General features: G+C 50.0%; 1 protein-coding gene across 2 annotated transcripts in view; it reads left to right on the forward strand.

Moving 5' to 3' along the window:
- The window catches only part of ABCC2 (ATP binding cassette subfamily C member 2), a 65,266-nt gene that overhangs the window by 41,448 nt on the left and 5,932 nt on the right, over nt 1-17,886 (forward strand). For both annotated transcript variants that reach the window (XM_073354678.1, XM_073354677.1), the window contains exons 22-29: nt 536-755; nt 1,077-1,231; nt 1,884-2,039; nt 2,213-2,412; nt 6,840-6,966; nt 7,489-7,590; nt 7,769-7,912; nt 17,077-17,235. In XM_073354678.1, coding sequence (XP_073210779.1) covers nt 536-755; nt 1,077-1,231; nt 1,884-2,039; nt 2,213-2,412; nt 6,840-6,966; nt 7,489-7,590; nt 7,769-7,912; nt 17,077-17,235 — 1,263 coding nt within the window. The remainder of the gene's footprint in view (nt 1-535; nt 756-1,076; nt 1,232-1,883; nt 2,040-2,212; nt 2,413-6,839; nt 6,967-7,488; nt 7,591-7,768; nt 7,913-17,076; nt 17,236-17,886) is intronic.

Below are 17,886 nucleotides of genomic sequence, written 5' to 3' on the forward strand. Positions count from 1 at the left end.
GGCGGGGGCTGGGTGGGGAGGGCGCGGGAGCCGGGCGGTGCTGGGGGGGGGCAGGCTGGGCGGTGCTGTGGGGGGGGACTGGGCGGGGGCTGGGGGGGAGGGCGCGGGAGCCGGGCGGTGCTGGGGGGGGGCAGGCTGGGCGGTGCTGTGGGGGGGGACTGGGCGGGGGCTGGGTGGGGAGGGCGCGGGAGCCGGGCGGTGCTGGGGGGGGGCAGGCTGGGCGGTGCTGTGGGGGGGGACTGGGGGGGAGGGCGCAGGAGCCGGGCGGTGCTGGGGGGGGCAGGCTGGGTGGTGCTGGGGGGGGGGACTGGGCGGGGGCTGGGGGGGAGGGCGCGGGAGCCTGGCGGTGCTGGGGGGGCGGGCTGGGCTGTGTGGGGAGGGCGCGGGAGCCTGGGGGGCGGCTGGGCGGAGGCTGTGGGGGGGTTGAGTGCCGCTGTGTGGGGAGGGCAGAGGTGTGGCCTGCAGGCAGAGCTGCGTCGGGTGCGTGCGGCGGCTGGACTCCCTGGGACGCCACCACAGCTGTGCAGCTCTGCAGGTGAAGTTCTCTCTGTACCTGCGGTACCTACGCGCCGTGGGCTGGGGATTCTCCGCCTGGGTTTTCGTCACCTACGTTGCACAATATGCCGCCTTCGTGGGCTCCAACCTGTGGCTCAGTGACTGGACCGACGACTCGCTGCAGTACTGGAACAAGACTTACCCAACCTCTCAGCGGGACATGCGGATCGGGGTCTTCGGGGCGCTGGGCATGGCGCAGGGTACGTCTGGGGACCCACCCAGTTGAAATGGGATGTTGTGAGCTGGGGGCACTTGGGCTGGAGAGCCCAGGGAAGGGTTGCTGAGGCCCCAGGCCTCTGCTTGAGCTGGCAGTTTGCCAGGGCCCAAGATTCCCCCCAGTGCACTGGATGGGGTTGCCAAGATTTCCCTGGGAGCTGGGAGCAGGCAGCTGGGGTCTGAGGCCTCCCTGGAAGCTGGAGGATTGCAGCCCAGCAGCACCCAATCTCTCCATGTGTGCCGGGGCTATGTCGGGCCCAAGGTCCCGTGAGCCTGACCCTAACTGGCACATGCATGCGTTCTAGCTGCCTTCCTGATGGCCGGAGCCCTCCTGGCTTCCCGCGGTGCCATCCGGGCCTCCCACGTGCTGCACCAGCAGCTGCTCAGCAATATCTTGCGGGTGCCCATGAGCTTCTTCGACACGACCCCCATGGGTCGCATCATCAACAGATTTGCCAAGGTGAGAGCTTGTGTCGGGGGGACCCTGTGCCCAGTTGTCCTGGCGGGATCAGCGCCAGGGGTGGCAGCAGAGGGAGGGACGTTCCGTCAAATGTTTCACAGGCACATTTCTTGCTGCAATGCCAGGAGCTTTATCCTAGAAACCCTCACCCGGGGCAATTCCTGTGCTGGTGGAGACATGACGCCTTCCCCAACAGCCCACTGCCTTGTCAGTAGCCTCACGTGGCAGCATTTGGTCAGGTCTCAGCAGGGCTTTGTGATGTGAACAAGGTGGGTCCAAACTAGGAACCTGACTGGCCTTTAATCACGCAGAGCTAGAGCAGGAGTGGAGTCTAGTGGTTAGAGCTGGGGGGACTGAGAGCCAGGACTCCTGGTTCTGTTCTCAGATCTGGGAGGACGTGGGGTCTAATGGTTAGAATATGGGGATCTGGAAATCAAGACCCCTGCGTTCATTTTCCCAGCTGTGCCACTGACTCACGACATGCCCCATGAGGCAAGCCCCTTCCCCTCTCTCTGCGTCAGTCTCCCTGTCTGGACAGCAGGATCACGCTGAGCCCCAGGGCTGGAAGGCAGAGTGGTATCAGAGCGTCCCTTAGGACGTGCAGGGCCTTGCATCACTGCCTGCGTCTCCCCTCTTCTCCATCTGTTCCCAGGACATCTTTACTGTGGATGAGACCATCCCCATGTCCTTCCGTAGCTGGCTGACCTGCTTTCTGGGCATCATCAGCACCCTGCTCATGATCTGCCTGGCCACCCCCTACTTCGCTCTCATCATCATTCCCTTGGGCATCTTCTATTTCTTCCTGCTGGTGAGTGGTTCTGGCACTTTTGGCGCAATGGGCGGGGCAGAGCTCAGCCTCTCTCCTTCCTTGGGCATTCCCAGAGCAGACACACCTAGCGGAACTGAGGTCTCTGCCGTCTGCCACGGGTGGGAAGGTCCTGGGTGCCCATTGCAGTAATGGAGCTGCTTCTCTGGTCCCAGCGCATCTACGTCTCCACGTCCCGCCAGCTGAGACGTCTGGATTCCGTCACCAGGTCTCCCATCTATTCCCACTTCAGCGAGACAGTGTCAGGCCTGTCTGTGATCAGGGCCTACGGACACCAGGCGCGGTTCCTGCAGCACAACGACCAGATCATGGACATCAACCAGAAAAGTGTTTACTCCTGGATTGTCTCGAATAGGTGAGATGACTCCTCCCCCAAAGGGACAGACCAGCAGGGCTTGTATTCATCATGTGACTGGGCTGAGTGCAGCTCGCTGCAGTAAAATCAGTGCACGTGATTTCGATGGCTGTGGGGGGATCACTAGGAGCTGGGGCTCTCCTGGCCTTTGGCTTATCTGAAGAGCCTCATTTGGCCTCTGGATGTTCTGGGTCTTGGCTGGCTGAACTGGATACTGTGGAGCTAACACCATAAGGTTCCAGACCCTGCATGGAGTCTGCATATTTCTGTTAGGAACAGGGGACTTTTGGGACAGGATCACATTCTAGCACGGGGCCTTGTTGGGGTGATTTTGGCTGATAGGGTGGGGCGCTGCTGGGGGCTTCCATAGGCGGCGAGTTATATGGGCCTATGCTCCATCAATATTCAGGCTCCACCAATGTTTGGGCTTATATTTTCAGAGCCATCCTGTCCATAGGATGGACCGGGGGAACCACCCCAGGCCCCGCTCTTTGGGGAGCCCCACGCTTCAGTGGGACGTGGGGTACAGGGCATCCTGGGGGGCCTAGCGGGGGGCCTGGTGCTGGCCAGCCTCTTCCCATCCCTCCTCTGCCGCACTCCATCCCTTCCCCCAAGCCCTGCTCCACCCCCTCCCCACCCCAATTCCACCTCTTCCCCCAAGTCCCCACCCTGCCTCTTTCCAGCTTCCTCCCCCTCCCCCAAGCAATGCCAGGAGCCGGCAGGACAGGGAAGGCTGGGGCCGGGTTGCTCGCTGCTGCCGGTGCCAGGCCCCCCACTATCTCCCCAGGCCGCCCTGTACCCCACATCCCCCTGAAGCGTGGGGCCTGGGGCGGTTGTCCCGGTACATCCTATGGATGGGACGGTTCTGCTTGGACCCATTCTGGGCACCACCAAAAATTATACAAACCTGGTGCCCATGGGATTCATGGAGAACTGGGGAGGTTACACTGTGGGGTGCTGAGGTGTTCTGGATCAGTATTAGGAGTATTGGATGCTTCAGATAGATTGGGATGGTTCTGATGGGTGTTGGAGTGCTTGACTGAATGCTGGAGGGCATTGTTGGGTGTTGGGCACATTGCTGGTTGAGTGCTTTGGGTGGGTGGGGCTTAGAAGCTAGGAATTGTAGAAAATTGATAAGGGAAGCAAAATAACACACTGCGACATCTATAGCCAGAAGAGTAAGGGACAATAAAAAGGGATTTTTAAAAGTGTATTAAGAACAGAAGGAATCCTAACAACGGTATTGATCCATTACTAGATGGAAATGCTAAAATTTTCCTATTCTATTCTAAGTATGAGCGCCTTCTAGTAGTGTATTAAGCACTATAATTACACATCTGTCACATGTTGTTTGTTCTATCATCCTCTCCCCAGAGGGAGAGGTGTGTGCAGTGAAGTGTCTTGTTTCAATAGTTTTTTTTAGGGCTGTCAAGCTATTAAATAATTAATCGCGATTAAGCTCGCGATCTAAAAAATTAATTGCGCAATTAATCGTGCTGTTAAACAATAATAGAATACCTTTTATTTAAATATTTTTGGATGTTTTCTACATTTTCAAATATATTTATTTCAATTACAACATGGAATACAAAGTGTACAGTGCTCACTTTATTTTTTATTACAAATATTTGCACTGTGAAAACCAAAAGAAATAGTATTTTTCAATTCACCTAATACAAGCACTGTAGTGCAATCTCTATCATGAAAGTTGAACTTACAAATGTAGAATTATGTTAAAAAATAACTGCATTCAAAAATAAAACAATGTAAAACTTTACAGTGTACAAGTCCACTCAGTCCTACTTCTTGTTCAGCCAATTGCTCAGACAAACAAGTTTGGTTACAATTTGCAGGAGATAATGCTGCCCTACATTGTCTCCCTGTCTACCCCATCTCTTCTTCTACCCTGCTCCGCCTAGGTACATTGATTCATAGGTTATAAAACCAGAAGGGGCCATTGTGATCATGTATCATGAACTCCTGCATAGCACAGGCCATGGGACTTCCTGGAATTCATGCAGATTTGAACTAGAGCAGACCTTTTGAAAAACGTCCAGTCCTCATTTAAAACACAGTAGTCCAGTAGCAGTCAAACCAGTGCCAAATGTAGAGGTAACCATAATCTGAGCCTACATCCTCTGTTGAGTGCTGTAGCTATTTTTAGAAATCTCACATTGGTACCCAAGTCTTTTTCAGAGCACTGCTTCCCAGGATAGAGTCCCCCATCCAGTAAATATGGCCTACGTTCTGTGTTCCTAGAGATATGATTATACCTTTGGCAGTATTGAAAAAGATATTGTTTGAGTGTGCCCAGCTTCCTGACTGATCAAGATTGCTCTCTGTCAGTGACCTGTCCTTTTCATTATTTATCATTTCCTCAATCTGTGTGTCATCTGCAAATGCTATCACTGGCGATTTTACGTTTTCTTCCATGACATAGATAAAAATGTTCAATAGCACAAGGTCAAGAACCAATCCCTGAGGGAACCCACTAGGCGGAGCAGGGTAGAAGGAGAGATGGGATGGACAGGGAGACAATGTAGGTGTGAGGTGCAATGGAAGTGACTGGTTTAGGTTAGATACTGGTTGATTTGGGGGAGGATTTAGGATGAGAGAGTGAAAGTGACTTGGGGACAATTGAGCATGAGACCTGGTGATTTGGGAGGATGATTTATGATGAAACATGGTGTGACGGTGTTTCAGAGCTACACCCAGGGTGAATCACTACCACCTGCTCACAGCATGAGAGAGCCTTGTCTGTGCCCACCAGGGGAAACACTCCTCAGACACCAGCTACTTGTCTCTGTGAGCGCCTGCTCTTTCCCTCTGCAGGCGAGCAATTTACACACCTGCTTTGTCACACTTGAATGACCAGTCCCCTATCTGCAGAACACCTGCTGTGTACACTGATCCACTGGCTCCACAGAGATCGTGCACCATAGTTCACCGGTTTCACCTCAGTTCAGCAGTTGCCCTAGCACAAGGCACTTGGACAGAAATTGAGGTTTATTTAACAGAGCTTGAGGTAAAGATTCAAATCAAAGCAAGTCTAAAGATTTGGAAAGATAAGATTACAAGTAAAAGAAAAACATTACGCTCAATCTCTAGCCTAGACTTATTCACAAGTTACTTTTCTGTCTAATCAGATATTTCTCACCCAAAGGTTGGTTCTTGCAGCGTTTGACCAGTCTAAAAAGCTGGGGTCAACTTTTTATGAACCAGGTTGACAGAGTGTCTTCTCCTGTCATGGATAACCACATGGGCAACTCTTCTCCTCTTTTACAGTCAGAGCCTATTGTCTGTTAGCCCATGGCCCCTTTTCCCAGAACTCTCTTGGAGTTTGTTTGTCCTTGTAAATCTCCAGCCAACATCTACTCCAGACAGTAAATAAACACCCTGTCTCCATGGGCGTCCATTGTTCTCATGTGGATTTGGTGGGCTCTCAGATGCCTCCTCCTCAAGTGGTAGTTTTCACTCCCAGCAGATTTGGAACACGAATATCCTACATTACATGGCTCTAAAATTGTTTTCCATAAAACATCTCCCAATAACTAGGACAATCAGCTAGACCTTCGCTTTCGCCAGAGACCACACACAGCCCCTTTTGGTGTAACGTTGAGGAAATGGTCAGACGCATATGTAATGTCCCTGGTGGCACATACCTGGGCGTGAGGTGACTGTGGGAGTCATGGGATGCTAGGAGAGATGCTAGTGAGGACTAGCTCCATCCAGATCAGGCTGACGTGGGGCTGGTAGCCTGGGGGACGTAACCAGATGACATGGCGAGGCTGATACCTCACCTTTGACTGAGTGGGTGTCTCCCCCCCTTCTGTGATGCGCCTGCAGCTGTGCCCCCTTTTATTTTTTGTATATATAAATACAAGGGAAGATATATGGTGTTACACAAGGGCTTTCCAGGTGAATACCCAGGCGTGATGGGACGGGGAGAATTTAGGATGTAACTGGGAGATGGGGATGATGAGAGGGAAATATTTAAAATGAGGCACAGCCAGCTGCCTGGGAGGGGCAGTTTAGTGTGAGTTGGGTGATTACTGGGAAAGAATATTGCTGGTCAGACAGTTGTTTGCCAGTGGGGTTTTATTAGGGTGCTCGCTCGCAGATGAGGTAGGGTGTGACAGGGTGGATTAGTAGGGAATATTGAGGCCACAGGTAGGAGATTAAGAGCACCAGTTCTGTGTGAGAAACAGGTGCCTGAGGGGAATATTTATGGTGAGGCCTGGGGAGGGGGATTGTGATGGACGTTCACTGCACTGATGGGTGCGGTGAGCGGATGGGGTGGTGCTGGGTGTTCCGGGTGGCCAGGAATGGTGCTGATGGTGCTCACTGTAAGTGCCCCACCATGCGAGCGTAGGTGCAGGCAGGCTTCTCTCTCCCACACCTCACCGCCAACGCTCTCCCTGCTGCAGGTGGCTGGCCATCCGCCAGGAGTTTGTCGGGAACCTGGTGGTTTTCTTTGCGGCTCTCCTGGCCGTGATTACAAGGGACTCTCTGGGGAGTGGCATCGTTGGGCTCTCCATCTCCTCAGCACTCAACGTGAGTCCAGCCGCTCAGGGGAACAAGGCCTCTCTGCTGTGCAGGGGCCTGCTCACATCCAGGGGGGCAGGGCTGTTCCCGGTGGCAGAGCCTCCGTGGCTGGTTCCTGCCTTCAGCTGGGAAGTGCTGCTGGGCATTTGGCCGGCAAAGGGGCTCTCTTCCGGGGGCTGCCAGCTGGGAGGGGGACACTGCTGGGGGGTGCTGGGATGGCTGGAGATAAGAAAGATGTTCCCATAGCGAGGGAGGAGGCATATGCTGGTCCAGGACAGGGGCACTCCCTCTGTGGGTCCTGGGCCAGGATGGGGCTGGGAAGGGGACTGTCCCATTGGGAGGAGGTGGGGACAGGGCAGGGGCCTTGCTGCTGGATGCAACGGGGTGAGCGAGGTTGGGGGGCCTGCTGCTTGGTGTGTTATAGCAGGATGGGGTCAGGATGCAGAAGCTCCTGCTTGGGGCACTGGGCCCTAGGAAGGGGCGAAGGTTTGGGTGTTCCAGGCTCAGGACCCGCTGGTCTCTGCTGTGCAGATAACCCAGACGCTGAACTGGCTGGTGCGGATGACATCGGAGCTGGAAACCAACATCGTGGCAGTGGAGCGAGTTCATGAGTACACGCAGGTGGAGAATGAGGTGAGAGCGGGTGAGGGAAAGGTGACTGGGAGATAGAGCGGGAAGTGGTACAGGGAGAACTGGGCACCTCTGCTTCTCTGCATATCTCACTTCATTTGCATGTTGCTACCCAGAGTGCTTTGCACCACAGTTCCCCAGTTATCAGACATCCTTTTAACACTCCTTCGCCAACCCCCAGGCTCCGTGGGTGACGGAGCAGCGACCACCCCCCGGCTGGCCTAGCAAAGGCGAGATCCAGATTACTAACTACCAAGCCCGATACCGACCTGGGCTGGAGCTGGTTCTTCATGGGCTCACCTGTGATATTGGGAGCACTGAAAAGGTGAGAAGCCTCCCCGACAGACCCCTCTGGTTCTTTGCTGTCAGCTAATGATGGGGGGGGAACCCCCTCAGGAGTTTGATTCCAGGACTGAAACACTCATTGATTCAGATCAGAGCCAGAAGACATCACTTTATTTTGGAGAATCCTCGAGTTTGAGTTCAGAAGGGACCACCAGATGATCTCGTCTGACCCTCTGTGTATCACAGGCCACCAGCCCCACTCAGCACCCACCCCCGAAGCCCAACAACCAAAATTAGACAAAACTACAACAGCTCTTAGATTAGATTATCTGCTGCAGCAGAGGAGAGGAGACACTTAGTTGCACCAGTGCCCGAGGCCCCTGCAGTGGCAGGGAATTGACTGAGATGTACCAAGATAATCCTGGCAAGTGACCCACATGCTGCAGAGGAAGATGAAAAACACCCAGGGTCACTGCCAATCTGACCAGGGGAAATTCCTTTCCAACTCCACATACGGTGACCAGTTAGACCCTTAGCATGGGAGCTAGAACCAGCCAGCCCAGCACCTGAAAGAAAGAATGAATGCTCGGTCTCACCTCAGAGCCCTGTCCCCCCACATCCCGTGTCTCATCTCCAGCTGTTGCCATCCCTGATGGTTCAGAGGAAGGAGACACCCCACCTCCCCAGAAAAAAACCCACAGAATACATTGAGGGAAAGGAAAAATTCCTTCCTGACCCCTCCAGGTGGCTGAAGTCCTGAAGCATGAGACAAACTGAAAGGAACCCCAGGGCTTCCAAGCCCTGCTCCCCACCATAAGAACGCCCAGACTGGGTCAGACCAAAGGCCCATCTAGCCCAATATCCTGTCTTCTGACAGTGGCTGGTGCCACATGCTTCAGAGGGATGACCAATCCTAGTCTTTTTAATCTCTTCTCATATGGAAGCTGTTCCATACCTTGATCATTTTTGTTACCATTTTCTGAACCTTTCCAGTTCCAATATATCTTTTTTGAGATGGGGCAACCACATCTGCACATAATATTCAAGATGTGGGCACACCAGGGATTTATATAGAGGCAATATGATATTTTCTGTCTTATTATTGTGGCAAGATGGCCGATGTTAGTATGGTGGGTCTTGCGTTTTTCTTGGCAGGGGGGCTAAGACACCACCCCTTGCCCCTGCTCTTGGGCCACCGAGGTCTCGGCTAGTGGCCCAGAAAGGTGGTAGAGGAGGGAAGCAGGGGAGGGGTCTGGGTTTGCTCCTCACTCTGAGCCTCAACCCCTCTTATTAACCCCTGCAGGTTCTTACCCTCTTCCCCCTTGGATGGGGAACCTTTGGTCCTTAGACACTGGGGGAGGAAGTCTTCCTCACTTCAGTTCTCTGGTCTTTCAAATCTAACAACACACCTCCAAGCTCCAGTCCTCTCTCCTTTTTCTGACTGCCTGAAGCAGGGGGTTTTATTAGGGTCCTGACAGGGTTTAATTGACTACAGGTGCTCCAATTAACCTGTAGCAACCCTCCCTAGTCCACAGGGAACCACGCCTTAATTAGCCTAGGGTTTATATATTTTGCCTCTACCACTGCTCCCTGGCCATTCTGTATCACATTATCCATTCCTTTCCTAATTGGGATAGATAATTAGGTTTTTAACTGCTGCTGCACAAAGTGAATGTTTTCAGAGAACTATCCACAATGACTCTGAGATCTCTTTCTTGAGTAGTAACAGCTAATTTGGAGCCCATAATGTTGTATGTATAGTGGGGATTATGTTTTCCAGTGTGAATTACTTTGCACTTATCAACATTGAATTTCATCTGCCATTTTGTTGCTCAGTCACCCAGTTTTGTGAGATCCCTTTTTACTTCTTCACAACAACCATGACATGCTACCCTGTCATACAATTACACTCCTAAATGTGCCCAGGTCTCTCTCAAAACTAATTCAGTTGTTTGCCTCCATAACTCCTGTTGGAAGTTAATTCCAGTGCCTCTCTCCTCTGCAGGCTAGAAATCTTCTAATTTCTAAATAAGCTAAAATAACCCCAAGCTCTTCCAGTCTGCTCTCATAAAATAGACCCTCTGTTCCCTGGATCAGCCCTGCAGCTCTTCTCTGCACTGGTTCCTGTTTGAATTTGTCTTTCTTGAACATGGTTGGCCAGAACTTTACCCAGTATTCCAAATGAGGTCTTACCAGTGCATTGTACAGTGGCATTAATACTTCTCTCTCTCCACTGGAAATGCCTCGCCTGATACATCCTAGGATCACTTTGCCTTTTTTGCAGCCATATCACATTGGTAGCTTGTCATCCTTGTGATCAACCTACACACTCAGGTCTCTCTCCTCCTCTGTCACTTCCAAATGATGAGCCCCCCCAACTTGTAGCAGAAATTCTTATTCATAGAATCATAGAATATCAGGGTTGGAAGGGACCTCAGGAGGTCATCTAGTCCAACCCCCTGCTCAAAAGCAGGACCCATCCCCAATTAAATCATCCCAGCCAAGGCTTTGTCAAGCCTGACCTTAAAAACTTCTAAGGAAGGAGATTCCACCACCTCCCTAGGCAACGCATTCCAGTGTTTCACCACCCTCCTAGTGAAAAAGATTTTCCTAATATCCAACCTAAACCTCCCCCACTGCAACTTGAGACCATTACTCCTTGTCCTGTCCTCTTCCACCACTGAGAATAGTCTAGAACCATCCTCTCTGGAACCACCTCTCAGGTAGTTGAAAGCAGCTATCAAATCCCCCCTCATTCTCCTCTTCTGGAGACTAAACAATCCCAGTTCCCTCAGCCTCTCCTCATAAGTCATGTGTTCCAGACCCCTAATCATTTTTGTTGCCCTTCGCTGGACTCTCTCCAATTTATCCATATCCTTCTTGTAGTGTGGGGCCCAAAACTGGACACAGTACTCCAGATGAGGCCTCACCAATGTCGAATAGAGGGGGACGATCACGTCCCTCGATATGCTCGCTGTGCCCCTACTTATACATCCCAAAATGCCATTGGCCTTCTTGGCAACAAGGGCACACTGCTGACTCATATCCAGCTTCTTGTCCACTGTCACCCCTAGGTCCTTTTCCGCAGAACTGCTGCCTAGCCATTTGGTCCCTAGTCTGTAGCTGTGCATTGGGTTCTTCCGTCCTAAGTGCAGGATCCTGCACTTATCCTTATTGACCCTCATCAGATTTCTTTTGGCCCAATCCTCCAATTTGTCTAGGTCCCTCTGTATCCTATCCCTGCCCTCCAGCGTATCTACCACTCCTCCCAGTTTAGCATCATCCACAAATTTGCTGAGAGTGCAATCCACACCATCCTCCAGATCATTTATGAAGATATTGAACAAAACCGGCCCCAAGACCGACCCCTGGGGCACTCCACTTGACACCGGCTGCCAACTAGACATGGAGCCATTGATCATTACCCGTTGAGCCCGACAATCTAGCCAACTTTCTACCCACCTTATAGTGCATTCATCCAGCCCATACTTCTTTAACTTGCTGACAAGAATACTGTGGGAGACCGTGTCAAAAGCTTTGCTAAAGTCAAGAAACAATACATCCACTGCTTTCCCTATTATTTATTATTAGACCCTAAGTACATGAGCTTACACTTTTGTATTATTGAATTGCATCTCATATCTGTCACTCCTGTCTTCAAGGACACTTCTACTATTTGTGCCAAGATCATTAATATTAATAAAAATACTGAATAAAATTGGTTCCTTGAAGAACTCCACTAGTGACCTCCCTTAAGTCTGATAGTTCACCTTTCAGCACAACCCGTTGCCTTCTTCCCTTTAGCCAGTTCCTTATTCACCTTGCAATTCTTGTACTAATCCCCATCTTCTCTAATTAGTAATTTTCCATGTTGTTCTGTGACAGGATCCCCGGGGTAAAACCTGGGGAGTACCACTGTACTCTCCAGCTTGGGCTGTCTTGCCAATGTTTTGCTAGGGACAAACAGCAAACCCCTCCAGGTGCTGTTATCACTCAGCACAACAGCGTGTGGAGCCCCACATTCAGCTAGATTGCATGCATGCTCCCAGAGCCACTCACGAATCACACAGAGAAAGGCACCAGTCAGGCTTGACAAAGCCCTGGCTGGGAAGATTTAGTTGGGAATTGGTCCTGCTTTGAGCAGGGGGTTGGACTAGATGATCTCCTGAGGTCCCTTCCAACCCTGATATTCTATGATTCTAATTCCCCTCAGCTCCCCAGCCTGGCACTCCAGAGCTGTACTGTTCTGCCTGGTCAGAATCCTGACCTGTGTAAGTTTATTACCCAGTCTGCCCCTCCCTCAGTGTGGAGAGACATACACAAGCCTTTGTAAACTGAACTGAGATTTCCCAAGCACTTCAACCAAAAAGCACTGTTTTAGGTAAAATATAAAACAGATTTATTAACAACAGAAAGATAGATTTTAAGTGATTATAAGTGGTAGGCATAAAAGGTCAGAGCTAGTTACCAAAGAAAATAAAAGTAAGCGCACAATCTAAATCTTAAACCTTATTCGACTAGGCAGTATTTGGATCAAGCAGTTTTCTCACCCTACTGGATGTTACAATTCTTAATACACAGACTTCCCCTTTCAAGCCTGGGACCAGTCTCCTCAGTTGAAGTGTGTCTTCTCAGTGTTTTTGTTGCTTCTAGTGTAGGTAGAGGGAGGAGAAAGGTGAAAACATGATGCCACTGTCCCATATTGTATATCCTTCGTCCATGTGCTTGGAAGACACTAGCCCAGGCATGTCCTGGTGGGCTTTGCTGAGTCACAGAGCTAAGCAATTCCCCGGTGTAGTCTTGTGCAACTGAGTCATAGAGATGTAAATTCCTTGATTACAACTCCCCTGCTGATTAATGGTCATTTAACACCCTCCTGGGTGGGGCTCATCACCCTTATAGTAGAGACTCTCAGACTTACAACATATTTCATTAGCAACCATACAGCAAAATCTCATAACTTCATCCATATCGATGATATACATATTTTAACAGAACAATGTGTTTCAGCAGATCATGACCATTCATATGATATTCTACATGGCATGCTTTCTATGAAATATATCATAATTATACGACAAGGGTTCCAGGGTGCTGCTTTGAGGTACAGAGTGCCACAGGTATCATGTTGAATGCTTTACTGAAGTCCAAGTATATTGGATCTGCTGGATTTCCTTTATCTAAAAAGCAGTTATTTATCAAAGAAGGAAATCAGGTTACTCTGGCATAATATACTTTTGGTAAACTCATATTGCATTACATCCCCTTTTTTGTTTACCTCCATGAATTTAATTATTATTTACTTCACAACTTGTTCCAAAGTCTTGCATATTACTGAGGTCAGACTAATAGGTCTGTAATTGCCTGGATCACTTCTTTTCTGTTTCTTAAATATAGGTACAACATTGGTTATTCGCTAGTCATATGGTACTACCTCCCCAAATAGACAGATTTATTAAAAATCCTTGTTACCAGACTAGCAATTTCATGTGCCAGTTCTTTCAGCCTTCTGGGATGGAAATTATCAGGTTTCTCCCCAATTTGAGTACATTAAGCTGTTGGAATTTTTCTTCCTCCTCAGATGTGGTTAACTTCACTCAGCCATACTGCCTTCATACACATGTTCCATATTATCATCCTGATTGGTAACTGAGGCAAAGTATTCATTTTGTTTTTGGGCAACACCTAGGTTATCTTTAATCTCCTCCCATCCACACTGAAAAGTGACCAAGCCTCATCCTTCCTTATTTTTATAACTAAAGCACTTCATTAGTTATTTTAATTTCTTTGACAAACATTAAACCATTTTGACTTTTAGAAATTCTCATTTTATTCCTACATTTTCTAATCTCCACAATATAGTTTTCTTGATTAATCCCTTTACCATTCCCCTAGGCTCTCTGCTTACTCCTAATAACTTTTTTGAGGTGTCAAGTATCAGAGGGGTAGCCGTGTTAGTCTGCATTTGTAAAAGCGAAAGAGTCTTGTGGCATCTTATAGACTAACAGATGTATTGGAGCATAAGCTTTCATGGGTGAATACCCACTTCGTTGGATGCATGAGGCTGCACGATGCTTTGCCACTTTTTTGAGGTGGTTATTCATCCAGCTGGATCTGGAGCCTTTCCCTACAAGTTTTTGGGTTTTTTTTAAGTCCTTGAGCTCTTCGGTCCAGTTGACTTCTTTAACTAATTCCATTAAAATCTCAAACTGTGCTCTTTTGAAATCAAAACCATAGCTGATGCCCTGGTTTTGATGATCCTTCCATTTAATCTAAACTGAATCAACTCGTCATCCCTTGATCCAAGGTTAGCTCCTCCAACCAGCTCTTCTGTGATATCCTCACTACTTACCCAACCATCTAAAATTACATCACCTCTTGTTGGTGCAGTGACAAGCTGATGAAGAAAACTGTTGTCTATCACATCCACGAATAACTGAGCCCTACTGGTATGAGTAGCTTTTATTCACTAAGCTATGTCCATGCAGTTGAAGTTTCCCATTATGACACAATTCCCAATAGTATTGATTGATCTAATAATAATATTCAAGCGCTCTCTGTCCATATCTGTGTCTGACCCTGTGGGTCTACAACAGACCCCTAACACTATCCTAACAGAACCTCTTTTACAATCCCTCCTCAAGATGATTTTGACCCAAACAGATTCTGTTTTGTCCATATTACCTCTTATTTCTTTACAGTTTACTGAATCATTGATGTACAATGCTACTGTAATCATGCCTCAGTGGGTCACAACTGAGGATGTCAAATTCAAGACAAACTGCTGAGAAATAGGGCAGATACACCCCGAGACTGGTGGCTAATCCCCGATAAGATATACCAAATCTGCAACAAAAGTAAACTTCTGTTTCACCACGTTGGCTAACAAGAAAACATAAAGGCACTTTCCTCAGGCATTCCAGTTCTTATATCTCCACCAAAAACACTGGATTCAGAGATGAGTGGTTCTTTACAACCAGTCTCATCAAATAATAGGTTCTTCTGATCCCAAAGGACCAGCCACAGACCCAGGTCAATATATAACTTAGATCTTACCCAAAAATCACACTGATGCCAATCCTTTAGTAGGTAAAATCATAGAATATCAGGGTTGGAAGGGACCTCAGGAGGTCATCTAGTCCAATCCCCAATTTTTGCCCCAGATCCCTAAATGGCCCCCTCAAGGATTGAACTAACAACCCTGGGTTTAGCAGGCAAATCCTCAAACCATTGAACTATCCCTAGCCCCCTCAAGGTTTATTCATAAAAAGACACAAATAAAGATGAGAGTTAAAATTGGTTACAAGAAACAAATACATACAGTATTTGCAGAGTTCTTGGTTCAGGCTTGTAGCAGTGATGAATAAACTGCTGGCTTAAGTCAAGTCTCTGGAGTACATCCACAGCTTGGATGGGTCATTCAGTCCTTTGTTCAGAGCTTCAATTTGTAGCAAAGTTCTTTCGGAGATGAGGAGCAGGACTGAAGACAAAATGGAGGTGTTTCCAGGGCCTTTTATAGCTTTTGCCATGTGGAGAGCATGCCATTGTTCTTACTGTGGAAAATTACAGCAACACGATGGCATTTGGAGTCACATGCGCAAGTCCCATGTCCATGCATTTTGTCTAGTCACAGCAGGACATTCCATTCAGTGTAGATGGGCGTCTCCCATGGTCCATTGTGAGTTAATGTACTTTGATGGGTCACTCAATTTGAACAGTCCCTCCACGATGTGCTGCCTTGTGGGCGTTACCTCAGGAGCAAACATTTGCAATCCAGGTATAGAGCCAATACTTATAACTTCAAATACAAAAATGATACATAAATACAAATAGCATAATCATAACCTTTCCATAGACACCTCACTCGACACCCTTTGTACAAGTTTCCTGCAAAGATATAACAGTGGTTGCAACACTGATCTATACGGTCATATTTTAATCAGATAACATCACAGCTACCCCACCACCTTTACTTTTATGCCTATCCCTCCTGAACAGCACAAAGAATCACAGCCCTGTAGGACTGGAAGCGACCTCGATAGGCCGGACTCATGAACTGTAACACTCGTATTTGTACTTTGTCTCTCCTTACTCCCCATCCACTCAACTTGTGGTGTTTGCCTGGCCCTTACTATAGCTTTGCTTGGCTGGTTTTTCCGCACCTGAGCATGGAAGCCTGACATGGAAATTTCATGAGTCTCTCCCAACCTTCTCCCGTCATCTTCTAGTTGAAATAGCAAGGCCTGCTCCCAAGTCCGGAGCGGAGGATGTCAGTGGTCTCTTTGTCAGTCTCATCCCATCTGCCTGGCCAAACTCAGGGATCTGACCTCACCGGATACTGGAGTCACCGGGTCAGCAGAGCCGACCCTACACACCAAGAAGCTTCTTTGCCATGCAGCCTCCAACCGGAAGGGAGCTGTCCTGGCTTTGCACTCACTGCGCTTGTGAGAGCTGGGAAGCCGGGCAGCAGTGACGTGAGCTACCAGAACTCAGCCCGTGAGGCACAGGCAGGGGCAGCGAGGTGGGCATGGGAGGGGGCAGCAGTACCCGGGGATAGATGCCAGGAAAGTATCTATCCGAGTTACCCAGGAAAAAATTTTCCGTAGTAGCTGGCTGATGAATCTTGCCCATATGCTCAGGGTTTAGCTGATTGCCATATTTGGGGTCAGGAAGGAATTTTCCTCCAGGGCAGATTGGAAGAGGCCCTGGAGGTTTTTCGCCTTCCTCTGTAGCATGGGGCACGGGTCACTTGCTGGAGGATTCTCTGCACCTTGAAGTCTTTAAACTACGATTTGAGGACTTCAATAGCACAGATATAGGTGTGAGGGTTTTTTTGTAGGAGTAGTGGGTGAAATTCTGTGGCCTGCATTGTGCAGGAGGTCAGACTAGATGATCATAATGGTCCCTTCTGACCTAAATATCTATGAATCTATGAAAGCGAATCCAGGGGAATGAAGCCATGGGAGAGCCAGGGCTACCGCAGGGCACGTGAGTGTGGGCAGCACAAGGGCTGGGCACCCCCTACCATACAGACACCGAGAACGGGAGCCAGCCAGAGAAGAGCCACAGAACTAACCAGGGGGCCAGTGAGTGGGAGCGACAGAGCAAAACCTGCCCACTGTGACTAAAGCGAGGCGGGGGGGGGGGGGGGGGGCAGCCTTCCCAGCTCCAGCAGGCTAACTGCCCAGGGTGCTGTCTCCACAGGTCGGGGTTGTGGGCAGGACGGGGGCTGGAAAATCCTCTCTCACCAACTGCCTATTCCGGGTCCTGGAGGCTGCAGGAGGGAAGATCGTGATTGATGGGGTGGACATATCGACCCTTGGCCTCCATGACCTACGCCAGAGTCTCACCATCATCCCCCAGGTGAGCGCTGCACGGGCAGAGCTGCGTGCCCGGTCTCTGGCAGCAGCTGGCCAGGGATTTCGCAATAGGGCAAATGTGTGGGGTGGGCGCTGTGCCTCTCCATAGAAGCTCCATGCCCCAGGTGTCTCTGTTCGTTAACTTATCCCCACCTGCTACCGTGGGGCAGCCAAAGCCTAATGGGGCACTATGAGCAGGAGGGGCCCAAGCCGGAGCCCCCAGCCCCTCGGCGTGGAAGGAGGGGAGCTGACAGCGGCTGCACCAGGAGACACAGCATGACGGGGCCCATCCCATCCTGGGCACCTCCTGAGCTCTGGAAGCGAAAGCTCAGACGCCTCCCATTCTGCTCCCTGGGCACTGTGGGAAATGTTCAGCCCAGGCCCAGGATCAGCCTGCTGGTCTCTCGTTGGGAGCCTAGACTCAGCCAGTCACCTTCACCCAGCCTCTGAGACCGACTTGCTGGCTCCTCTGATCCGCAAGGCTGGTGACCTGCCCTCAGCCTGTGGCTGTTGGAGCTGCAGCATGGCCGAGCTCTTGGTGAAGCATCCCTGGTAGGAGACTAACCCTGCCCCTCCAGCCAGTGCGTTGCCCAGCTGTGGGCACCGTGGGCAGCCAGTTTGAGTGGCTGGACAAACAGCTCAGAGCTGGCTCGAG

The sequence above is a fragment of the Lepidochelys kempii genome, chromosome 7, assembly GCF_965140265.1.
Source record: "Lepidochelys kempii isolate rLepKem1 chromosome 7, rLepKem1.hap2, whole genome shotgun sequence".
NCBI lineage: Eukaryota > Metazoa > Chordata > Testudines > Cheloniidae > Lepidochelys > Lepidochelys kempii.